Source organism: Populus nigra, chromosome 4 (assembly GCF_951802175.1).
Source record: "Populus nigra chromosome 4, ddPopNigr1.1, whole genome shotgun sequence".
Classification (NCBI taxonomy): Eukaryota; Viridiplantae; Streptophyta; class Magnoliopsida; order Malpighiales; family Salicaceae; genus Populus; species Populus nigra.
In genome coordinates, this window is record NC_084855.1 from 211,300 (window position 1) to 237,396 (window position 26,097).

At 37.1% G+C, this 26,097-nt stretch overlaps 3 protein-coding genes across 8 annotated transcripts; 1 reads left to right on the top strand and 2 right to left on the bottom strand.

Annotated features, from left to right (window-relative positions):
• Positions 1-78: 78 nt before the first annotated feature.
• On the bottom strand, positions 79-4,160 carry LOC133692880 (protein PIN-LIKES 3-like). The gene is made up of 13 exons (XM_062114047.1): positions 4,012-4,160; positions 3,697-3,803; positions 3,414-3,497; positions 3,136-3,315; positions 2,939-3,018; positions 2,717-2,841; positions 2,102-2,223; positions 1,724-1,927; positions 1,528-1,620; positions 1,048-1,148; positions 837-889; positions 570-755; positions 79-348 (listed from the first exon to the last, which is right to left on the bottom strand). Exons 4-13 carry the CDS (start codon positions 3,268-3,270, stop codon positions 224-226), a joined length of 1,224 nt encoding a protein of 407 aa, XP_061970031.1. The 5' UTR covers positions 3,271-3,315; positions 3,414-3,497; positions 3,697-3,803; positions 4,012-4,160; the 3' UTR covers positions 79-223.
• Positions 4,161-10,886: 6,726 nt separating this feature from the next.
• LOC133692188 (DEAD-box ATP-dependent RNA helicase 42-like) lies at positions 10,887-16,224 on the bottom strand. Of its 3 annotated transcripts, none has more exons than XM_062112939.1 (3): positions 16,065-16,224; positions 12,211-15,821; positions 10,887-11,467 (listed from the first exon to the last, which is right to left on the bottom strand). In XM_062112939.1, the coding sequence occupies exon 2, from the start codon at positions 15,708-15,710 to the stop codon at positions 12,213-12,215; it is 3,498 nt and encodes a 1,165-aa protein (XP_061968923.1). In that variant the 5' UTR covers positions 15,711-15,821; positions 16,065-16,224; the 3' UTR covers positions 10,887-11,467; positions 12,211-12,212. The 3 variants fall into 3 exon arrangements, with proteins under 3 accessions (XP_061968923.1, XP_061968922.1, XP_061968921.1); XM_062112938.1 differs by having other exon boundaries at positions 12,211-15,957; positions 16,065-16,214; XM_062112937.1 differs by having other exon boundaries at positions 12,211-15,871; positions 16,065-16,213.
• A 1,138-nt stretch (positions 16,225-17,362) lies between these two features.
• Positions 17,363-23,931, top strand: LOC133692372 (AT-rich interactive domain-containing protein 5-like). Of its 4 annotated transcripts, none has more exons than XM_062113264.1 (14): positions 17,363-17,735; positions 18,031-18,471; positions 18,560-18,693; positions 18,790-18,829; positions 19,958-20,010; positions 20,318-20,363; positions 20,708-20,800; positions 21,766-21,888; positions 21,977-22,022; positions 22,116-22,185; positions 22,523-22,589; positions 22,717-22,767; positions 23,100-23,192; positions 23,629-23,931. In XM_062113264.1, exons 2-14 carry the CDS (start codon positions 18,061-18,063, stop codon positions 23,731-23,733), a joined length of 1,332 nt encoding a protein of 443 aa, XP_061969248.1. In that variant the 5' UTR covers positions 17,363-17,735; positions 18,031-18,060; the 3' UTR covers positions 23,734-23,931. The 4 variants fall into 4 exon arrangements, with proteins under 4 accessions (XP_061969248.1, XP_061969249.1, XP_061969246.1 ...); XM_062113265.1 differs by having other exon boundaries at positions 21,980-22,022; XM_062113262.1 differs by having other exon boundaries at positions 17,364-17,735; positions 21,977-22,028.
• Positions 23,932-26,097: the final 2,166 nt, after the last annotated feature.

Genomic DNA, 26,097 nt, shown 5'->3' on the forward strand with positions numbered 1-26,097 from the left:
TACAAAATATTTTTGCGCATGGCACCCGCAAACTTATACAAAATATTTTTTACAGAGTGTTGAAAAATGGCACAGATCTTCAAAAACAATGTTCTCTTGATCAACTTGTAAGTAGCATTTCCATTACAAGTAAACCTGTGCATTTATGTATCAGTATGTAAGACGGTAACCTACAAAGTATAGTTATCTTTCCTACAAGATATGACGCCTTATGTTAGGGCAATCAAGCCACCAGCCACATAAAGAAGGTTGACCAAAGAGTGAGTGAAATTGAAGCCAAGGCATAAGCCCAGAGTATGATAACAGAACATTCAGTCTCTCCCGCTCCAAACAGTTGGGTGATGGTACCTGCCAAATTTGCAGTAACAAAGAAAAGATTCCAGTTTTCAGTAACTGGCTCGGCTCAGTGGTCTGCTAGAGTATATGCTTGAAAGAAGCATGCATCTCATGCTCAAGCTACAAGAAACTCATGCATATACTACCCAAGAGGGGCAAGGCAATAACCGTGTGAAAGAAATGTGTGAGATGGTGCAGCAGCAAGATACGCAGAAATTGTATCAATATATTACCCATGTTCATTGCAGGCGGTACTGCAAATTGAAGCAGAAGAATAAACTGATACAGAGGATCTTGAGGAATAAAACCGAACCGGAGTGCTCCTCTAACGATGAAAATGCCAATTAGGGGCAGGGCAATATAACGGGCAACTATGATGCCAAAAATTACAGATTTCTGAATTCCTGACCCTCGTAAGCCTGAAAGAAACACGCCAGTCAATTTGAGTAAGCAGCTTCTAGAAATCAACCAAAACAGCCAATTCTACAAAAATCTGCTACCTTTCAAAAGGTTAGCCCCCATTATCAGGTTGAGGGTTGGGATGGCTCCATCTCTACAGTCAGGGGGGGGGGGGGGGTGGGGGGGAACTAAGAAGCTCAGTGAAAAGAAGAAAGGAGGATAGATAATGAATGAGCAACTAGTTGCAAGTTAAAATACAGGTTGCTAAATCAAGTTAAGCTCAGCTAGAGCTGAGTGCAGTGTGTAAAATACCCCAACAAGGAAGCAGAGTCTTGAATCACGCGAAGAGGAGCATCATTGCCAACCATTAATTTCCGGGTCTTTGGGATGACTCCAATTACAAACCCAACAATCTGCCCAGTGAATGAGCATGGTGAGAATTAGGTCAACGTATAACCAAGTGTTGCCTAGTCAAATCAGATAATACATTGAAGCACCTACCTGTAATTTCGTATAGCTACAAGTTTATGGATCAATATTCTTTCCAGAACTAAGAAAATGTACGATGACTAAGTTGTAACCCCATTATTGACCATGTTGTCTCTAAGGAAAGTAAAACCAAACCCCTCCAAATGATAGGGAAAAAAAAAAGCCAAGATAATAAAAGTAGTTTTCATGGCCAAAATCAAGTCGAAGAACACAGGTGATGGCTCTACAAATCGCCATACAGATTCAACCATAAGTGTATTCACAGATAAATGTGCGCGAAAATGTAAAGCAATAAGCTCATACCGCTCCAATTGTAGAAGGAGCAAACAGAGACTTCCAATTGATATTTCCGAAGACCACCACGATCTTTTGCTTCAATCCGCTGCGAACCACCATCTGCCACAGGATTCCAGGGATTAATCTATAATTTCCTTGAAAGATGGTGGCTGTAAGTAAAAGGTGAAAAGGTTGAAGGAAATGATACAGTACAGGAAACAACCTCATCAGATGCTGAGCTGCGCAGTGCATATCGATCCGCCTGGTTCTCAGAAGCTAGTAGTGGTTCCTTGCAACTCCCCAGCTCAGATTTGGGTGTTTCTATTGAAGATTCATCCACATGGATCTTATCGAATTGCTTAACGCTCGGAAATGAAGATGCCCGCACAATATTAAACACATAGGACCATAGATAAACAGCTCCAATCTGTAGAGTTGCCATGAGCAATGAATAAGATTAATACCAGAATTAAATCTTCAAAGCAAGACAACATGATAAATTATGTTTCCTGTACCAGTATGTTATGCTTTGGGGGATTAATATTATACAGGTATAAATAGTTTGCAACGCGAGCGGATAGGATAACTATCAAGTACCTACCGCCATTGAAAGTGAAACATAACCCAATCCAAATGTCTCGCAGATATCTGGAGATCCAAAGGGGCTTCCTTTTTCTTTACAAATTGCTGGGATCATGATAAGAAACATATTCCCCAAATTCCCTGCTCACATCAACATGGAAGTCAAATCAGAAGAAATAAATATTGTGAAAAGGATTGTCACAAGAGGGTAAACATGCGCTGGAAAGAACAAAAACAAGTGATAAATTCATCAAACTAGAACCACATCGATTGATATCCAAGTTATACAGGATGGTTCTGAACAAAGGCAATTCATCTACTATTGTAGGAGAAAAAACAAAATTCAATCAATAGGATTTCCTGTTTATCGCTTGGTTGCGACTCTAGGTGGAAAGTTTTCTAAATCAGGCATGTGAAGGTCCAGGTAAAGCTAATGACTCTCTGGCCGCGCTGCCTTTCAAATCCGAACAACCCGAACTGCTATCACGAGGAATCAAGGGGCAATGGAATTCTATGCCTCTGGCAACTTAGCTATGACAGAAGTATCTTGTGGCTTAGGATATGGCATTAAAACTTTGAGACTTTGAAAGACCTGCACCTGGAAAAGGCCAGATAGCATGAAGCGAGTGTTTACCTGCGGCACAGCAACCCACGATGAGGCCATGCAGGTGTGAGGGAGGTCTGGTGAATTGGACAACAAACCAGCCAAGCAAGGAACCAATGACAAATGTGATGAGAATATTGAATGGCATGAACCACCTGTATATTCAATCAAATATTATTAAAATCAGCAGCTACAATCGAACATTGAACAGCATAGGATATAACACAAATTAATCACATAAATATGACTCACATCTTCTTCATGCTGTCATATGTAATAGTTTCAGCAAGGTTGGAGGACACAAGGGCTGGATTGAAAACATAAAATACAACCTGTTAACAGAAACAAAAAAACAATGTAGTAAGTGATTCAACAGTTCACAGCTGGGTTTGAATTCTCGGGAGCTGTCTAGGTAGACAAATTAAATACAAGCGTCAACAGCAGCTTACATTATTTACATGCTTTCTAGCATCTTCTCCCAACACATCAACATGATCAAGAGCAAGATATGATCCAATTGCTGTTATCAAAAGCACTTTCAAGACAGGAATCGATGAAGCAATCAAGAGATCCAAAAGCCCCATGTAAAAGTTTCTTTATCGAATATAGAGATGATTTTCACCAAGCTCCTGCATAAAAGACCAATGTCTTGAATGAGATTCTTTTAATTGCCAACTAAAACATCACCAAGAAGAAGAAAACCAAACAAAATAAGGGATATTTGAACCTCGTAGGAAGGGCGAAATTAAGTGTACAATGGCTGTCGTTGACTTCGGAAGTTATTCAGGTAACATGGAGGCAAGAAACAGCACTGCCAAATTCAAGACAAGGCATTTATTTCAGATCCCAAAATACCATTATTTTAAAGCAAGTGAAAGCAGAAACAAAGATCCATGGAAACAGCTGTCGAAGAAAGTTCCAAAAAACTAGCCAAAGCTGCCAACGATGTACGATAAAACATAAAGAAGAAATTCAATGCTATTTTTTGTCTCCATGGAGGATTTATTTACCTCGTCATGCAAACTTTATGTGCACATAACAGTATAGATATAGAGATATATATGTGCGCGTGCTCGTGCAAGGAGTCAGAGTCCTATTCATGAAAATGGATAAGAACCTGCCAAGAAAAAGAAATTTTGAAGGATAGAAGTCAACAAAAATTCAAAGAAACGTTTACCTCTCGCAGTCCCTCCTTTGTTTTCCTTTTTTGGAAGAGAGAAAGAGGAAATAAAACTAGGAAAGCAACACGTAGCATACAAAAAATGGTGGAGGTTGTCTGCTTTCTCTTTGCCATTGGTGAATAAGGAAGTCAGAAAGCAGCTTACCGTATTAGCCACCATTGATTTATGGAGCCAACCATTCACAATCCCAGTAACAAGTAAATGCCCACCACTCACAAATGATTGTATCTAGAGATTTCTATCTCGACACTACGAAACTTTCCACCAATTAAATCGGTCATGCTTGATAATAGAAAGAGAAAACAGGACAAAAAAGAAAATAGAAAAAGAAAATTATGATTGATAATAATAATTTATAAGATAAAGTGGATAATACATAATACATAATAATCTCTATATCTTATTTAGTTATAGTGGATAATACATAATAAAAAAATATGTAAAAATTATTTTATCTTTAATATATATTACGATCAAATGTTTATATTTTAAAAAATAATTAGATATTTTTATTTAGTTTATATTAAATGTTAAAATTAATAATATTATAATAGTTCTAGTTATAAAATCAAGACTGATATGTGAGTTGACTTAGAACCAGGCCGACCCGGAGCCTGGACCGATCCAAGTTAAAAAAAATAGAGAAATGATTGACTTGATCTATGTAGTTAAGAACCCGGGTCAATTCGGAATAAAACACGAGTAAAAAATCTAATGACTTTTTTTTTTATCAAAATAAAATTGTTTTGATTATTATTTTTTAAATATTTTAGGTCAACCAGGTTGACCCTCCTGACCGATGACTTGAACTTTGTCTTAGGTCGACTCTTGAGACAAGTTTAAAAACTGTGATAATAATTATTTTTATCCATACCTTGAATCGGGTCAACATGACTTGATCTTTCCAACCCATGACTCGGGTCTTACTTCGATCAACCCTTGAGTTGGGTTTTAAAATAATATTAATAACAACTTTTATCCTTACATTGACCCAGGTTAACCCACTTGACTCATGACTTAGATCTTACACCAGGTTGACTTCCGAATCGAGTTTTAAAACTATGATGATGATCATTTTTATTATTTCGTTAACTCGGGTCCACCGGAGTTAACTCGGCCCATGACTCGAACCTTGACCAATGACCTGATTTTTGCCTCTAATCAACCCTTGAGTTAGGTTTTTAAAATTATGATAATAATTATTTTTATTCTTATATATCTTAGTTTGATAATATTAAAATTAAGAGTTCTTTACAATGACATTTTAAAAATAAAAAATAAAAAATAGTCTTTGAAAATATTGCATTTATGTACCTCCTTGTTTTAAAATATAAAAATTCACTCTAAAATTAACTCATTTAAAAATATAAAAATTCACTTTAAAATTATTTCAAAAATAAATTTATATTTATATATTTATTTATATATCTTCAACCAAACATATTTTATTATCCTCCATCATGTCTGGAAAGCGATACAAACACCATCTTATAAATTATAGAGGATTCGAGAAGGAAGAAAACACTATCTTATAAATTATAGAGGATTCGAGAAGGAAGAAAAGACAGATCAAATATTATTCAATAGTATTTAGTTATTATCTCAGGGAAAAAAAACACAACAACATGGACCTTCTATCCGTTCGGTTAAAATGACAAAAAAATCATTTCAAAATTATCCTAGAAGTATTTATTTTATAGCCTTGTCCTCCATCGAAACTATTCTGACACCGTAAACAACCTTAATTATTATTTAATCCACATATAAATACTTTCTACGGGATTTGGTGATTTTTCTTAAGCTTCTACTGCCTTGTTTGTTTCAAGGAAACCAGATTCCAGGAATTCATTTTCCTTCTTTTCTGGTGTTTGGCAACCATCCGGAAACTTAGTCAAAGGAAAATGAATTCCGGTCAACAAAAACAATTTACTTTAGCCGCAGGAAAGTGTTTTCCTTTCCTTGTCAAAAGGAAAACACTTTCCTATCTTTACTGATAAAACACATCTGCTTTCGAGAATCACTCTTTCCTCTCTGCGCATCTCTGTCCAAAAACAATTGAAAGCAAGAAGATCTGGGAATCACACTCTTCATTTCAGTCTTCATTTCAGGTATTTTCTCCCTCAAATTTTTCTATTATTTCTTTTATATTTTTATCTTCTTCGTATTTTTTAGATTGCAAGAATTATAGAAAATCCTTGATCTTGTTTGTCTGTTGCAAAAATCACGATATATATTTTCTCTGTTTAAGTTATCTTCTGCATGTATTTCTCTATTTATATCTTCTGCCTGTCAATTTAGAACCCATACCCAGTTGTCTTCTTCATCCCCTCGTCACAGTAAAAAATTCTCACATAAAAACCCAACCAATTGCATCACAATCAAGCCATACAAAACACATTTTTCCTTACAAATTCTGCAGCTTATTGAGAGAAACAAAAATCCCCAAACAAGACCCAACCAGCCCCTACCCTGTTTTCCCTCGTCACAGTAAAAAATGCTCACAGAAAAACCCAACCAATTTCATCACAATCAAGCCATACAAAACACATTTTTCCTTACACATTCGGCAGCTTCTTGAGAGAAACAAAAATCCCCAACCAAGACCCAACCAGCCCTACCTTGTTTCCCCGTAACCGGATCCAGAACAAAGAGAGTGACGCAAACAAGAGGGGAAACTGTCGGGTGAGAGAGAGGGATGAGAACTGGGGATCAGGAGCATATTAGTGATAGGTGACAGAGAACCGAGAGAGAGAAAACAGGGGAATGGTGATGGTGTCCTGCCCCTTGAATCTGTGATGGTGTCCTGCTTCTTCAGTGAACAGGGGAATGGTATTGCTGAACCGAGAGAGAGCAGGGGAAGAGAGACAACCGGGAGAGAATGATCAGTGATAGGCGAGAGAGAAACCGATTGAGAGGGAATGAGAAACTAAATGAGATGGGAATGACAGTGGAATGAAACCGAATGAGAGGAGAAACCGAATGAAACCGAATGAGAGTGGGGGAATGAAACCGAATGAGAGGAGAAACCGAATGAAACTGAAACCGAATGAGAGGATATGATGTCTTTAATTAGTTATGGGAGAGAGTTAGAGATAGGCGAGAGAGAACAGAGAAAACGATTTGGTTTTTTTTATAAAGCAAAAGGTATAGGCTGCTGTAGTTTGTTAATGTGGTTTTAGTAGAAAATCACATAGATAATGAGAACTAATTATACTATATTTGTAATTTTAGTTATAAATTATGTGTTTAATAGCGTAATGAAATATAATGTAATACAACTCTAAGTAGTTATTGTTCCTCTAAAAATAGAGATTAACAATAATTAATGTATTGATTGTGTAAGTATTTTATATGATTTTTTTAATATTTATTTCCTTAAATTTTTAGGTTTTGTTATCAGAAAACTTCACTTTCATGTTATGGATAGTAAGATAATTAATGCAGCATGCATGGGAGCAGCTGTAACTGTGATAGCTACAGGGGTAGCTATTATTGAAGAAGAAAGAAATAGAATTTATATACCAAGAGAACCACGTATAAATGCAGTTGCTCAACGAGAATTCTATATTGACAGCATTTTGAATCGAGGTGATCGACATTGCGTTGAACAAATTCGTATGAAACCTGTTGTATTATATAGATTGTGTGATGTTCTCACAAGTCGTAACCTATTACGATCAACTCAAAATGTGTCTATTAGGGAGCAAGTAATTGTGTTCTTACAAATTGTAGGCCAAAACCAAAGATTTCGGGTTATTAGTGGTATATACTATAGGTCTGTTGAAACTATCCATCGTTACTTTAGAATTGTTTTAAAAGCAATTCTTAAGTTATACAAACACCTTATTAAAGATCCAGAGGATACAGTTCCAGCAGAGATAATGAATAATAGAAGATTCTATCCTTATTTTAAGGTATGAAAACAAAATCAATATTTTTATGAATTAATTAATTACATTCAGAAGAAAAGGTTATAAATTATTTTTTCATGTTTATATAGGATTGTGTGGGAGCAATTGATGGTACCCATGTTCCTGCAAATGTTCCTGTTGAGATTCAATGAAAGTTTCGAGGATGAAAAGAAGGAACAACACAAAATGTTTTAGCAGCTATAACTTTTGATTTGAAGTTTATATATGTTTTAGCTGGCTGGGAAGGAAGTGCCCATGATTCACGGGTTTTAAGTGATGCATTATCAAGATCTAATGGTCTAAAAATTCCAGAAGGTATATAATAAAGTATGTATTATATGCAATAAATATATAAAATGTCTTATTATATAAAGATAGTAATAGGTTTTTTTTATTTTAATTTGTAGGGAAATATTATCTTGGTGATGCTGGTTACGGTATTCGAAAAGGAATCATTTCTCCTTTTCGTGGAGTTCGATATCACTTGAATGAGTTTACAGAACGTTCACCAGAAAATGAAAAGGAGCTATTTAATCTTCGACACTCTTCATTGAGAACTGCTATTGAGCGAGGGTTTGGTATTTTGAAGAGTCGTTTTAGATCAATTGATGGACAATCTTTTTGGTCTTATGAAACACAAGTAGATGTTGTGCTTGCATGTTGTATTATTCATAATCACATAATGGGGGTTGATCCTTATGACTTTCTTATGGAATAAATATGTTCGGATAGTGAACCAACTGGACGAACAATCAACTTAAGTCAACGGGAGGAAAGGGAAGAGAATAGGGAGTGGATAACAAAAAGAGAAATGATTGCCTCAACCATGTGAAATGATTATAACACTCAAAGAAACTAGTAATTAAGTGTTAATTATATGTGTTTGTTTTTATTATGTCTTGCTTGAGTTTGTATTATATTTGTTATGTATTTGGAGTAGATGATGACTTTATTATAATTTCTCTTCAAATTATTAATTGTAGTTTTGATATGAAATTTATTAAATCTAAATATTGCATGATTTTATTTTGTATAAATTTGTAATTTTTTTTTTTGTAGAAATGAGTTCCTCACAGAATGCAAAATGCAAGGGCAATCACTTCACATGGTCTAAACCTATGTCTCACATGTTGCTTGAGATATTAGCTGAGGAGGCACTTAAAGGAAGCAAACCTTATTCCACCTTTAAAGCAGAATCTTTTGTTAAGGTGGCTATAGAAATCAGTCAAAAGTTCAATGTGCAATGCGAGCCTAAGCATGTGGACAATCATCTCAAGACTGTGAAAAAAGAATGGGGAATAATAACCAAGCTTAAAAATAAAAGTGGCTTTGGCTGGGATGATTGTTTGAAGATGATTACAGTTTCGAAAGATGTATATGATGAAGAAGTAAAGGTATGATAAATATTATACTCTTTGTAATTTTTATATTTACTTTTGTTTCTAAAATGTTATACAATGAACTAAAAAATTGCATATTCTATACTTTATGAACAGGCACATCCCAATCATGACAAGTTTCTCAACAAAAAACTTGATATGTACGACGCAATGATAATTGTTGTTGGAAAAGACATGGCAACCGGAAATTATGCCAAATCATATGTTGATGTCAACATGAAAGAGAACACTGAAGAGCAATCAATTTCAATTGAAAATGAAGGGGAATATGAAGAAACTTCTAAGGGAAAAGAGACATCTTCCTCTACTACACAAAAGAGGCAACATAGGAAGAGAAATCGCTTGTATGAAGATAATGGTGTTGAAAAGTTGTCTAAACAGATTGGAGATGTAGCACTTGCAATTCAAAGCCTCGGCAAAAATCAACTTGATGTTAATGCGTTGTATGCGGAAGTGATCAAAATTGAAGGCTTTGATGAGATCACTCTTGGGGATGCATTTGATCATTTGGTCCAAAATGAAATGTTGGCAAAAACATTTATGGCAAAAAATGCTAATTTTAGGAAAATTTGGGTTCAGAATTTTGTGACCCAACACTACTACAAGCCTGCTTGATAAGATGGTTTGACTATGTTTAAAATTTGGGTTCAGACTATATTTGTTATTTGACAAGTATGTTTACTTGTTTAATTCGGTCTAGCATGTTTAAGTTTGTAATTTGATCTAATATGTATGTATATGACATCGAAACTTAATATTTATGCATGACTTTGTTTGATGTTAGATATTTATTTTTATTTCTTGATGTTTATTTGATATATATTAAAGGGATATTAAAGGGATAATTGTCTTTACCCGTAAAAAAAAATAATTATCCAAAAAACCCATCAAAATATTTTTTGAATCTATTTATCTTTTAAAAAAAATTTCATACAAAAAAAAAACTCAAATATATAACTCTTACCATAAACTAATTTGGCTTTCTTCATATGAAAAAAAATTATTTTAAGCTTTTAAAATTAAAAAAATATAGTAATAGGTTTTACTTAAAAAATATTTCACAAGCTTATTTCTATATAATATGATATGACATATATAGTTATATTTTATAAAATAAGCTATGTACGAATATATATTATAATAAAAAAAATTCATCATTATACTTTTTAGATTTCATTTTTTTTATTGTAAGTGATTAAATATTAATATTACATATTTTATATATATTAGATAAACTTGAAACAAAATTTAATTCATTAATAAATTATTTTTCAGTTCATTTTCCATAACACTACCAAACACTGGAAAGTGTTTTCCTGGAATTCACTTTCCAGGAATTCATTTTTTCTGGAATTCACTTTCCAAAAGAAAACAACTTTCCTGCAAACAAACGGAGCCTACATTCCAAAAACTTGCAATGGGACTCGGTCAAAAAAAGTTCAATATAAAAAACAATTTGTTTAGCCTCTGCTGCATTCAACCAGCTGCACCTTGTTTGAAACCAAAACATCAAAAAATTCCTTCCAGTTCCAGGTCAACAAGACGTCCATCCCTTTATCCTATCAGATTTTCCATCATACAAGGCCGGCGTTTAAAATGTGAATTCGCAGAACAGATTCTTGCTCATGATGGAAATTGTTGTGTAGGGGTGAGAAAAAAACCAAAAAACCGAGAAAATAAAAAAAAAATTAACCGAAAAAACCAAACCGAAAACAAAAACCGATTAAACCGATTAAAATATTTAGAAAAATATCCGGTTCGGTTTGGTTTCCGGTTTTGTAATGCTTAAACCGAACAACCCGAACCGAACCGGTTCGGTTTAGAAATAAAAAAACACTTTCTACCCATTAACCCTAGCAGGTTACAGCCACCCCCTCCCTCTAAAACAAGTATAAATACCATATTTTCTTCTAACCCTAAATTTCAACAATCTCAGCCGCCCCTTCCCACCCTGTCTCTCACTCTCAAATCTGTCTTCTTCTCTCCTTAGATAGCAAAAATCTCTCTTTCAAAAACCTATTATCCATTTTGTAAATGGATCAAAATTTGGAACTGTTTTCTATTAATAATCGTTACTAATCGAGCTAAACAATTAAGCTGTTTCACATCCATTCTAGTTGCACAATCAGAGTAGCCGATAGCCCAATCCAGGCAGAACGAGGGGTCATAAAAGAATTCCAGGACACCAACAATAAACTTGTTGCCATCCTTCTATTCGGGTTTATGCTTTCTTCATTTGGAGTAGCAAGCCTCTCCGAGATGTGACTTTTGGAGTTCTTCTGCTCAGAACTGCAAAACCCAAATAAAATATCAGATCCCAAAGGCGATGCAACAAGGAAAAAAGAAAGCAAAATATGCTACCACAGGAGCTTCTAACAATCCACTTTGTTAACCTATAGGAACTAGAAAGCAGAAGCATCGCACCAGATCGCCATCTCTTCAACAGCCATCATAGACAAAGGAAATGTAGGCAGAGGATACATTGGACATGCCAGCATAGGCTTAAAGCGTCCCTCGAGCCACGGGGAAATGAAACAAAAGAGGAAAAGAAACAAAAAGAAAGAAAGAACACGAATTAAAAGGGAAAAGGAGACATGGAAATGGACAACAAATTTAACAGCTTATGGATATCTTGAGAAGCTACATGATACAATAATAGCAGGAGAGGAGAGACAGAAATTAAACAAAAACGGAAACGACTGATTGCTTTAGGCTCATCATCCTCTACAAGGGCATTGTTATGTTCTTGGGAAACCCCGTGAACCAAGTATCTAATCCTTCCGACTTCCACGCACCAAAATCATCCATATTTTCAAGAGGAAAAAACATTAACTGTGAAATTTTCAAACTAAAATAAACACCATTCAAGCATTGCCTACAAGTCCCAACTCCACGAGCAAGAAGAAAAGGAAACTAAAATTAACAAAAAAACGATAAATTATAAAGATATATGCAAAAAAGAAACAAAAAATCAAACATCATTGTGTAGTCAAGTTCCAAACTGAAATAAGGAAAGTTTTAGTTGAACTTACACTCATACAACCGAGTATTTTCCTGGTTGAGTTCCACCAGGAAGTTGGTATGTCTGGTTCGTGATGTCTTCCAAAACACGTTTTAGGTCAGCTTTAGCTCTCTTGACAGACTGTTCAGTAGGACCCTCAATGAACAAGTAGAGCTTGCGCTCTCCTGGTCCCGGCACCTTGCCTGGTGGAAAAAACTGCCCCCTGGTAGTAATGGCAGCCCCAGTCCAATCTGAAATTGGGCCCAATGTTTCCTTGTGGGTAACCTTCCACCGAGCATTTTGGGGAAAATCATTGATTTCCAGCTCTGCTTCATAATGTTCAGGCATTGCATCAGCTTGGATCCTTGCCAGGTTGTGTTGCAAATTCATGGCAGCTGCAAGTGCTGCTGCCCTGGCTGCCCCTTCATTATTTGGAACAAAAGGCAGCCCAGTAACAGAAACAACAGCTGGACCTGGATTGGGAGGAACAGGTAATCCACCATTAGAAAGCAATTGAGCAACAGAGTGAGAAATTGGTGGTGCAGGCATGGGGACTTTTGAGACAGCAGCAAGAGCAGCTATCTGCTGAGCAAGGGCAGTCTGCTGCGAGACGTCACCGACTGACTTCCGAACAACTTCATCTTCATCTTCTGAATCAGACTTCTCATCCTCATAGCCATATTCTTTTGCCTGTGCTTTCTTTGCCGCCATTCTCTTTTCATCCTCCTCTTCATTGAATTTAAAACCACTTCCACCATAACCTGTTCCATGGGCTTGCTCAAGACCCTGATTCACTTTTGCCATAAAACCATCAGCAAGAGCTTTCAAATCTTGTGGAACAACTTGCTCAGAGAGTTCCAACGCTTTTACAAGATCTGGTGCATATCTTGCATCATCCTCGGAGATAAATGTGATGGCACAGCCTTTGCGACCAGCTCGGCCAGTCCGACCAACACGGTGAACATAATCCTCATAGTGGTTTGGAGCATCATAATTGATCACCAATTCTAGATCCTTCACGTCTAAACCTCTGGCTGCAACACTTGTTGCAATCATCAAATTGCAGACATTGGTCTTAAAATCTGAAATGGTGGATTCACGATCTGTCTGATCCTTAGCCCCATGAAGTGAGAGGCAAGGGTAACCAAACTTCAGTAAGTTCCTAAACAATGAATCACATTTGTCCTGTGACTGGACAAATATTAAAATTTTTCCCTTCTGGTACCATTCACCAAGTAGTTCTAAAAGCCTAAGCCACCTTTGATCTTCTGTTCTTAACTCAACCAGCTGAGTGATGTCCTTATTCACCACACTCCTCCCACCGACCTGTATTTCCACAGGTTTGTTCAGTACTTTACGAGCCAAAGTTTCAACCTGTCGAGGGAAAGTGGCAGAAAAGAGTACAGTTTGACGATCTGGGCGAATATTCTGAACAATTCTAGTGATTTGAGGTTCAAACCCCATGTCAAACATCCGATCAGCTTCATCCATAACCAGATATGTAACTCTGCGAAGATTAGTGATTTTTCCTCCACTGGTGCACAGTATGTCAATCATTCTGCCTGGAGTACAGACAACTATCTCTGTCCCCCGTTTTAATTCACTAATTTGTTGGGCAACACCAGAACCTCCATAAACAGGCACACATCTGATACTCAGGGCCTTAGCAAACTTCTTTATATCGCTGTGGATCTGCTGCACAAGCTCCCTTGTGGGTGCCATTACAAGCCCAATCGGTCCTTCTCCAGCTTCCACAGGAGGCTGGTCCTTGATATGCCTCAGCATTGGCAGCACAAACGCAAGGGTTTTGCCTGAACCAGTCTTTGCAATGCCTATGCAGTCCCGGCCACTCATGATTATAGGCAGGGCCTGAGCTTGAATTGTCATTGGCTTCTCATAATTAAGTTTCTTTATCGTCTCTAAAATTTTACTTGTGAGTCCTGTTTGGTGCCAGGTTTTAATTGGTTTTGGCACATCCTTTCCATGTAATTTTAACTCCAGTTCTTTCCTACACGCAACAACCTCCTCAGGAGTCATCCTCGAGATCTCCTTCACTTCAATATAGAAATTCTTCCGGAAAGGATTGTAATCAATCTTTGAGTGGTCAACAATGGACAGTTTCTCAGCTTTTGTTTTCTTCACCCTCTTCATGAACTCGTCATCATCCTCCTCCTCTAGAGGATCTTCACCATTTTCAAGATCCCCATAGTCTGAATCAGAATCTTCCCCTGGAACAATTCTCCCTAGAGATTTATGAGAGCCTTTCTTCCTCTGTTCTCCATTGATTCGCTCTTCCTTCTTATCCTTATTCTTCAAGCCTGTTTTATTGTCATCAGCAGTATGAGTAACCAGAGTACTGTTTAGCTTCTCAACCTCAGGTAACACCATAGAATTCATAAAAGCATCAAGTGGATCAATTTCCTCATCCCCATTAACGGCATCATCCTCATTTTGTGGAGCAGAGATGTCATTCTCAGTGTCCACTACCATTGCATCTTCAACTTCTTCATCAGGTTTTGCATTTTCCTCCAGGTCCATATCCGTCTCAGATTTTCCGGTGGGAGGTGCTTCTTCATCGTCGGATTCTCCTTCAAGAGTCCAGGTTTTACCAGTCTTGGGTTCATTAACATCAGCTTCTTCCCCATGCTTTTCTCTCTCAGTTTCTTCCTTCTTCCTCCTTAGCTCTTGCCATTCCTGGACTCTCCTCCTCCTCTTCTCCATCTCCTCGTCCAATTTCTTCTGCTCCTGTTCTAACTCCTCTTCTCGGGTTTTAATCACATTCTTATCAGAGTCCTCCTCGTCACTCTTTTTCCTCGGGATCTCTTCACTGTTATCCCTGTGCCTGTTTGACCTGCTAATGCTCTGTTCGCGCACTCTCTCCTTGTAGTCATCATCATCTCTTCTTCGCCGCTTCTTATCACGATCCTTGGAATCATCATCACTGTCACTGCTCAATTCCCTACACTTTTCCCTTTCCCTAGTCCTCCTCTCCCTTTCTCTCTCCCTCTTCTCTCTCTCCCTTTCTTCTCTGTCACGCTCCTTCCTCTCCCTTTCTCTATCTCTCTCCCTTTCACGTTCCCTCTTCTCCCTTTCCCTTTCCCTTTCCCTTTCCCTATCTTTCTCTTTCTCCTTTGCCCTCTCCCTCTTCTCCTCTCTGTCCTTGTCCCTATCCCTCTTCTCCTCTCTGTCCTTGTCCCTGTCCTTCTTCTCCTCTCTGTCCTTGTCTCTATCTCTGTTCCTGTCCTTAGCTCTCTCTTTATCACCATCCCTACTCCTTGCTGCTCTATCCTTATCCCTGTCTCTATCCCTGTCTTTATGCTTCTCTTTCTCCCTTTCCTTTTCATCAGAATCGCTACTCTTGTCTCTCTCAGAACGCCTGATGCTTTCACGTTCTCTCTTCTCTCTGTCTCGATGCCTCTCTCCATTCCTGTCCCTGTCCCTGTCCCTGTCCCTATGACTCCTCTTTGAATCCTCTTTCTCCTCCTTCCGTTCCGAATCATCTTTTCTAGATTTATGTTTCACGTCCTCCATAATTACTCGCTCGCTTACTTATTTTAATGCTCAGTCAATGAAACATCAATAAGCATAACCGATCCCCCTGCTTCTAATATAACACGCCGAGTTCTTTCTTCCCCTTGGGGTCTAGCCAGTCAATTAAGAATAAAATCAAAGGGAACACTTGGAAATAAACCCTAGCACGTCAATGAACAGAAAATGCAAATAAATTTCAATTGTGGCCATAAAAAGCTTACGGCGGTGCAGCCAGCCAGCCACCCAACTACGTTAATAAACCACCCGATTCAAGATTAGATTGTAACAGTCATCGAAGAAGAAGAAGAAGATCAAAGAGATGAGAACATATTACTAGAGGAAAAGAAAAATTACCTGAAACGTCTTTGAAAATGAAGAGAGAAAGATCTCTCGAAAACCCTAATTGCTTACTGCCACTTGATTTTGGGGATCGATCTTTCCTTTCCGTTCTTCTCTTCTGTTTTTTCCCGTGTTCGTGTTTATATTACAAGGGCCGGCCTCTTTGATTCTGTTAAGAGTTAAGACCCCACGCCCCTCGCCGTATGCTATGTACACGGGCCAGTTGGTGAATGAGGATTCCGTTTGGTTTGCGTCTGGATTGGAATTGGGCTGGGTACATTTGAGAAATGGGCCCTTGACCCAACAAAGACAGAGATGGGGCTAATATTTTGATTCTCTAACATCAAAAACAGGGCTGGTGATGACCGGCCTTGTCTCGGGCAATAATTACTCCTCCTCTCCAAGAAAACTGAGACTTTTTTTCTTTTTTTTTTTCTTTGTTCTTTTTTTAAATTGCACGATTAAGGGCATGTTTATATCGGTTTTAAAGGGCAAGTCTTCTATTCTAGACACTTGATAAATCTAAGAAAATGATTTTAAGAAACAATTAGTGTACGAGATAGATATATTTAAATAATATATTAACCTAGACAATGTGTAAGATATTTTAGCGAAGCAGCCTAAATAAAACCAAATCAAATCAAATAAAGTATACCTCCGAGCATTATGTGAAGCTACCTCACCATCCATCACAGCAAAACATTGAAAGCTCCTAAAACAGTGCTAGAGTACTTTTACACCTAGCAAAGATGTCATCATTTTTAATTTGTTACCAAACCATGACGTTTGAACGTTACAGTATTTTCTCTGCCTTGCCTTTCTATTCATGTAAATTGACATTGCTCATGGTAAAAGATTTTAATTTTTCAACTTATTATTTAATTAAACCTTAAGAATACACGTGCTTGCTGTACTTACAACACGTGCTTGCTGTAACAACTTCTCACGACAAACTTGATCACCCAAAGGTTTCCAATCCATTAAATAAACTTGTTCAAGGGCATCTCAACACAAAATTATCAACCGCCTCCTCTCCAATTTGGAGCCCTCCCTCGTGAATTTAGCACCTCATCAACACTACTCTCAAGTTTTGTTGGTGGTAAGGTTCAAAGCCTTAACCACAGCCAAATGGGGTTAAAAAGATGAATTTCCTCATTCCTCATTTTTCTTTTTTTAAAAAAGGAATTTTGTTAGCTAATTAGGAAAGGAAGGAAGGGCACAATCGGAGAAGCACAAGGGCAATATGGTCTTTATAGGGGCACGGTAAGCGGGTAAGGCGGATCAGCATCAGCCCCGCAATAAAAATGCGTCCAGCCATGTGTTTGATTTCCTCGAGAGTCAAAGGAGATTTATTTATATCAAAGCAGAGAGGGAAAGAAAAGAAAAATCCTCACTCCCACCCCACAGCCATGGATTTGCTCCCCTACTTTCCTCCTCGTCTCCGCTCTCTCAACAATTAACCCCGTCTTCGCCGATAAATTCGAAAGAATTCGCAAATCGAACCGTCCTTCCCTTGGGTCTGGCACTGACCACACCATATCTTCTACGCTCGTCGGATAAGAATCGATTTCACCCTTCTCTGCCTTCCTCTTCACCTGCATTGCCCGCTTCTGCTCAAATTCAAACCTTAATACGCTGCCGTTTTCTCTCTCCTCTCTCAACCTCCGCCTCTCCAATCTCCGAAAGGCAAGCTTTTACCACTTTTTTTTATTTATTTGCCCTTTATTTTGAATCTTGAATTGTATAACAGTTAGGTTTAAACATTGAAAATCCTTTTTTAAAAAAACTAGAATTGGATTTTTGGGAGTGATAATTCTCTTTTTTAATTATTATTATTTTTCTTCACAAAATATTTTGCTAGAGGCTAACGTGAATTATACCTATATTTTATTTGTTTTCCAAAAAAATATTAATTTAATTTAGTTTAATACGAAGTAATATAAAAATAAAATTAGTAACAATTCGTTATATTTGCTTACAGGGTGAGCTGGACCCAAAAGAAATAATATTAATGAGCGAAATGGAAGATAGTGAAATGGTTACGGTACAAGATTTGCTGGTAGACTCGGAAGCTAAGAAGCCGAGCGAGGCCTCTGTTAAAGAGCAGGAAGAAACTGCTGATGCTTCAGTGGAACAAAAGTCGAATGAGAATGGGCAGACAACGGTTGCTGACGATGGCCACACTGTGACTTTGGCAACTGATGTTCCTATGAGTGATACTCAAGCTTTGCCTAATGAGAAAAATGATACGGATGAAAATATTAATCAGCAAGCGGGGGAAGAGAAAACTGATGGAGATGATGGTGGCTGTGTTCAAAATCAGCCACAAACTGCTACTCCATCGACCCCGAGGAGGCATGCGACTCCTAAAGCAAAGCAAGATAGTGCGGCAAAGTCCAAGAACGTGTGGACGGATATTAAGGTAATTGAAACTGCCATCCAAATGCTTGGAATCTTGGAAGTGGATGTAGTGTTTGTGATGGAATGATTATATGTTGTTTGAAATGTAGATGGGGGAGGCTGATGTTGCAGGTACCCCAGAAGAGCGAGCTGCATTCATGAAGGAGCTGGAAACTTTTTATAAGCAGAATACCATGGATTTCAAGCCCCCCAAGTTTTACGGGGAGCCATTGAACTGCCTGAAGTAAGTTTTATGTGAAAATAGTTTGAGTTTTTTCTAATGATAAGTATCTGGTTTGTAGGTGTGAGTTAATATTGTCGTGTTTCCCCTGGGAATTAGGTTATGGAGGTCTGTGATCAAACTGGGTGGCTATGAAGTGGTATGTGTATTTTATTTCGCTGTTCAGTACCATTTTTCATTTTCTGTGGGTTTTAGGCTTTGGCAGCAAAACATTTCTGCACATGAATGGATTTTGTAGTTGTATGTTAAGCATGGTTTCTGGAATTGGTGCAAGAAATATGAAAACCTTGCAGCAGAAACTGTTACACTGAATCAGTGTGTTGACTATCTACTACTGGAAATTTAAATATCCCACATTTGTGGCTAGATCAAATTATAAATAAGCAAAGGGATTAAGAGTAGCATTAGTAGTTGCTTGAAACATATCAGGTTACTGTGCTCCTGTTGTCGAGCATAATGGGCATTGTGCTTCAAAACGCCTGCATGTGCTGACAGCCTCTTTTTTCTTATCATGTCTGGAACGATGTAGGTTTGTCCTTTTGATTGGGAGTTTAAAAGTTAATAAATTTATTTCTATTCCTTCTCAAAACTGAAAAAGCACGCCTGCTTTTACAAACTGCAACTAATTTTGAGAGGAATTTGGCATTCTCCTCACATTGGTTAAATGTAGGATAATGAAAGGCAAAAAATTGAAGCAACGATTACATCGAACAAAATTGAGAATCATTCATAATGGATGAGATTAACCAAAAGATAAGGGACATCGATGAGAATGGTTGGAGAAGTATGGCACATCCAAAGAAAATCAGTATCGTTGGCAGAGAAAATATCAGCATTTTATGAACTTGCTGTTACAGAATTCTTCTTAATAATAAAGCATAAGGGCTTGATTTTTTGTTTGACCTGGGTAATAATGAAGAAAATGCTCGATCTCCATCCAGCTTCTGGAGTAAAAACATGTGGATACGTGATAGATGTTTCAGGATCTTAACATCTGTATAATTCCAGAAATGTAATCGAGTACTTGTAGTTACACAGTCCTGCCCCTTACATGATACCTTTTGTGTTTATGTGCCTGTGTTATTTTCTTCCGATCTTTTTGTGAATAGAAACATCTGATTAAAAAATTTGAGTATGAAAATGCAGGTTCAATGCACTTATATGCTGTATTTCAATTGCTCTGTACTTGAACACTATATTTCATGGATTTTCAGGTGTTTATTGCCATTAACTTATGACAGCTGCTTTTGATCTCTCATATATGTAGGTTACTGCGAACAAGTTGTGGCGGCAAGTGGGAGAGTCTTTCCACCCTCCCAAGTGAGGAAGGATAATTCTTTTAAGCAATCTTGTACAATTTGCATGGTTTATCATAGGATTATAAAGCCAAGTCTTTTTTAAGTAATTTGTAAAATCTGCATGGATTTGGCATGGGATCGTTAAGCATTTTCAGTTACAATTCTTTTCAGTATTTTCTTTTTACGCCGCAGACAGTTGCCATAACCTTCTTTCTGATCTTTGCATCTTGGTTGCGGGCTATGAATGGGTGGCAATAATTTATATGGATGGCTAAAATCTGGAAAAAAATTATCATTTAATTCGTCCAACTTTTCTCTGTCTCTCACAGGACCTGCACAACGGTGTCTTGGACATTCCGTATTTTCTATGAGAAGGTAATTGCTTTTTTTCTCTTCTCTTCTTTCTTTCTTTGTTGGGTGTTTATTTATTTTTATTTTTTTTGTGGTGAAAATGCTCTATGTATATATCCATTTTGTACTCAGTAACAAGTGTTGGAACTCGATGGGTTAGATAAAACCCTAAATTAAAACTTTGTTTTGTTTTCCTCTAATATGGAAGTTGTCAGTGTTGAAAAGTGTCCAGGCTTGTCTTTTTTGGAATTGAAGTGAGTTTAGCTGTCCTTATGTGGATGATTTAAAAACTAAGTGGCGGACCAATGGATTGTTGTTCTCTGTTTGACTTTCTTGTAATTCTATTCCTGATCCTTCATTTACTGCAGGCACTTCTGGAATATGAAAAGCATAAGAAGGAAACTGGTGAGCTTCAACTTCCTAGTTCACCCTTGCATCAGGCTACTAGTGTTGAAAAGGAGGTAAACTTCTGTTGTTGCTTTTTTTGTTTGACTGTAGCATTTCCAAAATCTTTTACCTGCTAAAAAAGAGAGAATCACTAGAGCCTGTACAGAACTGCTCAGTGCTATTGAATAAAAGCTTGGCTTGTGCTCGTTCATTTGCAATATTGAACTGAACTTAAACTTAAGTGGTTGAACTTGCGGTCTTGCTTATAAATCAATGTATCAAAAAGTCCTCTGTTTTTTTTTTCTTTGGTTATTTTGAATTGAGGTTGCTAAAGTAGACTTCATTTGTTACAAATACAGGGAGCAGGCAAATTTGATATTATTATAGCATGTATAGATTTCTATTTCAAAATTACAACTTGTGCTACATATGGTCACAGAGTTTTATTTGATGAGAGAAAAGTGCACTCTATGATTAAAAGCTATTAAAGTTTTCACAGTTCACTAAAATCCATGCATCTTTTTGGTTGTGTACATGCACATAATGTAATTGATCAATTGCATTTCTGGCACAAAAGATGATAGTCTGTTACACTGGATGAAACGGGATGATAAATCCTGGCATATTGCTGAACGTGAAATCTCTGTGCATCACTATATGGATGCTTCTGCAAAGTGATCAATTGTTATTGTTAGTGTTTGTCTCTTGTCAGCCATACAAATTGCTGATAAACCATACTGGATTTAACTTAGTTTTGCTTATAAACTGTTAATACTCAACTATGAGGAAACCACAAGATGAGGAGAAAACCAGAAGCCTATGGCTAGTGCAAGTATAAATTATGTATTTTCTTAAGCTCGGGGAAAACAATGTTTTTATTGGAATTTATATACTGATGATTTTGTGAGCTGAAGTTGTTTGGAACAAACTAGTTTAGTAAGAGTTAAGTTCTATGGTTTCTGGTTCTCATTCCTTTTGTCCCTGGTTTCCTAATTTGTACTTTTATTCATCTCTCTCTCTGTACTTTTGTCCCCATCAGGCAAGTGGGTACCAAGCGCCTGGATCTGGCAGGGCAAGAAGGGATGCTGCTGCTCGTGCTATGCAGGGTTGGCATGCCCAGCGTCACCTTGGACATGGTGAGGTTAGCGAGCCAATTGCTAAGGTTTGTTGTCACAATAACATAGACTTCCTTTTATATTTATATTTGTGCAGAACATTGCGGTGAAATGATGCTTTTCATTTCTCCTAAGCAGGTCAAGAGCTTAAATTTTGCAAGGCGTGAAAAGCCTCTCAAAAGTATCGGTACAACTCCTAGATTGAAGATCTTCCTAGTTGGCATGTTTTTGACACAGACATACATTTTTATTTTTATCCGGTTTTCTGAGATAGGTTTGCACAGACAGAAGACAACTAACTTGGAACTTGCCGAGAGACCTATGAATGCTGAACCAGATAAGGAGTTAAGATTGTTCATCATTCCTTTTCTACTTAGTTTCTCAGTTTTGTTCACCACTGTATTCGTACTATATATTAAATGGTCATTAGATGATCCTACTGTTTCTTATGACGTCATCTTTCAGCACAGTAGCAACTGTAGATTGTATCTTTCAACAATTGAACCATGACTTATTTATAGCTGTTCTCTTAGGTTCTTGGTTTCAAACTACCACTGGAAAAAGAAAAAAAAAATCATCCATAAAATGTGATCAGTCCAAGAAGTGCCCTGTTTTACACCTTACTGCACGCATGATATAAGGTGTTTTCTTTTTGAGGCTAAATGTTTTTCCCCTTATTAGAGTGGATGCTGAAATTGCTGATATTGGCCCCCCTGCTGATTGGGTGAAGATCAATGTTCGGGAAAGTGTAAGCATCTGTTGTTTTCCTTTCTCTTAATTTCTGTACTCCTGAGCCTTTTCGATTGAATGCCTGACCAAGTTGTCAAGTTCATTCCCCTATAGCTTACTGACTAATACATTGCTCCTATACACAGAAAGATTGCTATGAGATATATGCTCTAGTCCCAGGACTTCTCCGTGAAGAAGTAAGCACCTTCTCTTGATTTTGCCCCTTCTCATAGTTTGTCTCTCCTGCTCTCATTCTTACCTCCTTGATGATATTTAGGTGGAATTTATAGATAGAATGCATCGTGCCATGCTTGGCAATAACAAGTTAGTGAGCTAGTTTTCTGATCTCTTTATTTGGTTGTACACCAAGCAAGCTGGTTCTTTCTTTTGCACCAGGACAATAGTTGCAGGAACTAAAGATGTTTGTTCTTTCATTTTTAGAACTTGAATTATTCATTAGTAACATTATTATTGACTATATCACTCAGCCTAGAATATGCATGAAATGGCTTTTTTTTTGGTGGATCAGGTTCGGGTTCAATCAGATCCTGTTGGACGTCTGGTTATAACAGGTCAACCAGAGCAGCTGGACAATCCTTGGGGTATAACACCATTTAAGAAGGTATTGTTTTTTTTTTTTTTTTCCCAAAAGAATAATAACATTAAAAGAAGAGAGGTGCTTCTGCTTTATAATCTTTGACTGGAGTAAATGGTACTTCTGTTCCAATATGGATTCACGATGACTTGCCCAAGGGAGGGCTGGCATCAGTGAGAGCATGGGAATTATTTATTTATAACTATGAAATGGGGTGTGAGAATGGCATCAATGAGAGCATGGGAATCATTTATTTATAACTATGACATGGGATGTGAGAAAAATTAGTCACCGACTCTGCCAGCAGTTGGATCATTCATTATGTAAAGCATCTCTTGAGAAGGTGAAATTGTTTATGGTATTTGTGTGGTTGGATTGGCAGAATGTTCTGTGGTGATGGCCTATTGCTTTAAAATATTTAACTTGTATGTGAAAAACATTTGAAATTGTCTTTTTTGGTCAGGTTGTGAGCTTACCTACGAGAATTGATCCACTTCAGACATCTGCTGTTGTTAGCTTGCATGGGCGACTCCATGTTCGTGTCCCTTTTGAGCACGGATCAGCTTGACTTTCCTTCTTGTGTGAGTCGAACATCGATTAACTTTTCTAGGTAGAAATCATAAATTTTGGGAGAGACAGACAAAGGCTTGAAAGGGAATAACTGGGATTGTTTTTGTTTCTCTCACCTTGTTAAAGTAGCTCTAACTACTGAACCTTGTAGATGCCAGCTTATTATGTGCAATGTGAAGATCTGTTAATTGTAAAACTGATGCATGTCGTTGGGAAGCCATATTGATCCTGCGGCTGGAAACGCTGTGTACGACTGCGGTTATAAATAGCTGGTGGTAGCAGTTTCAATTGATCCTGTGACTGAAAACCATTCCCATGGCATTTTCAGAAACCAGTTTGTGACAAACTTATGCCAGATACATTTCCTGCCTTGGCGACGGTGACCTGATCCAAATTCCATTGTTCTGTTTTTGTTTTAAATATACAATGTGATTGGGAAGATGTTAATGATGCCTGAAAGCTGGTGCACTTAGGCACATTAATATTCCACTCCAGCCTTCTCCTGGACAAACTGCATGCTTCGGAGCTTGATGTTTCCCAAGTAATTCCATCTGACAGCGCAGCAGTCTTCTGTATTTTAATCAAAAGCAAAATACAAACCCCTATCTATGGACGCAGGTTTTTTAGCTGCAAAAAAGTAAATGATGCCATGAAAGTTAAATTTACAACAGTAGCCTATAAAAGCCATGAAAATGAACAATGAAATAATTCCCTCGATTCACGTTCTTAATTTGGGTCTTATTGCCTCTTGGATTTCTTAAATTTTGTCATCTAAATAAGAAAAATTTGGATTCGGATTGTGATCTAACGTGTGAGATAGGGATATAAACAAAGATATTAAAATAAATTGTTTTAATAAAATAGTTTTGCTTTTAAAAATATTTTTTATTTAAAAATAAATTAAAATAATAATGTTTTTTTATTTTTTTAAAATTTATATGGATCTGAAAACATTAAAAAATAATAATTTAGAGATTTTTAAAACAAACAGTACATAAATATTACCCGCACATTATTTTATTTTCAATTTTATTTCCAAGTGTTTGACATAATTAATTGGCAGGTTTTATCACGTCATAGAAAGCTGACACACGTATGATGATCCATGACTCTGTCTTAGGAGCTTAATAATGAACCTTTACAAAAGGGGCTGCCATTGTTTTACCATGTCGTTAATTTAATTAATTGCTGAGCATTTTCTAATTAATCAAGGCTTTACGATTAGCTCTGATGGGAAATTAAACGGCCATGCATCATCATGAGTTTCTCTCTATATATATATATTTAGCCCTTACCGTAACTTCTGTAGATTAATGTAGCGAGTGAAATGGCCGATATTATCACGAGGAATATTCATACAGCTGATCACATTATGTATATAAAAGAAGCTAGATTTCTCACCACCTATATCTTACTGCGCCAGTAGAAATCATGAATGGACCTCTCTCTCTGAAATCATGCATGCTTCTTTCGCCTTTAATTTATCCTAAGCATATATACTCCGTCACCTCCCACTTTTATAGCTTGAATTTGGCTCCAGACTTTTATAGGAAGATATTGGAAAAGGGGTGGGTGGGAGGGGAGGGAGGGAATCCAAGACCTGCTGCTGCTTGCATGCATGCTATAGTAAACTTACAGTACTGTACTACAAGAAAGCATGCCCTAAACAGGCCCTAATACAGTGCACTGACATTAATGGTGTCGGAATTTCCCTGTAGAACATAACATTAACAGTACTTTTTGGGCTTCCCTAGCAACAGGAGGGGGGAGGATGCGAAGTGTCATGATGATTAACATGCCTAGCTACTCGCTGTGTTTTCCCACAACATATATTTAGAATTCATATATAATACCTGCGATCGAGAATATATATATATATATATATATATATATATACACACACACACACACACACACACATACTGCTGGGGTGAAAAACATTCTATAACTAATATTCTTAATTAAGAGTTGGTAATTATATATACACGCCAAAGCAAATCGCGCATAGTCAAAGCAAGAGCAGGCCTTCAAGTTTAAATCAAGATCTCGTCATATATATCATGTTGAAATATTAGCTGGCTATATATAGCTAGTTAAATATTCATATAATTAGTTGTATAATGTTGGTCCTAAGCTTATTCTTATTCAATGTGTTTGTGCGTATGGTTAATCGAAGAATTAAGAAAGTACATGTAGTGAAATTAATATTGTGCGTGCATAGACCAAATTACAGGCAAAACAAAAACAAAAGACTCTGGTGCACATGTGATGTGAGTGTACCATGAGAAGAATATTGTAGCAAAGGTAAAAAGAAATCAAGCCACTGCAGGGAGTTGGGGTTATGATTCTTAAATCTTTTCTG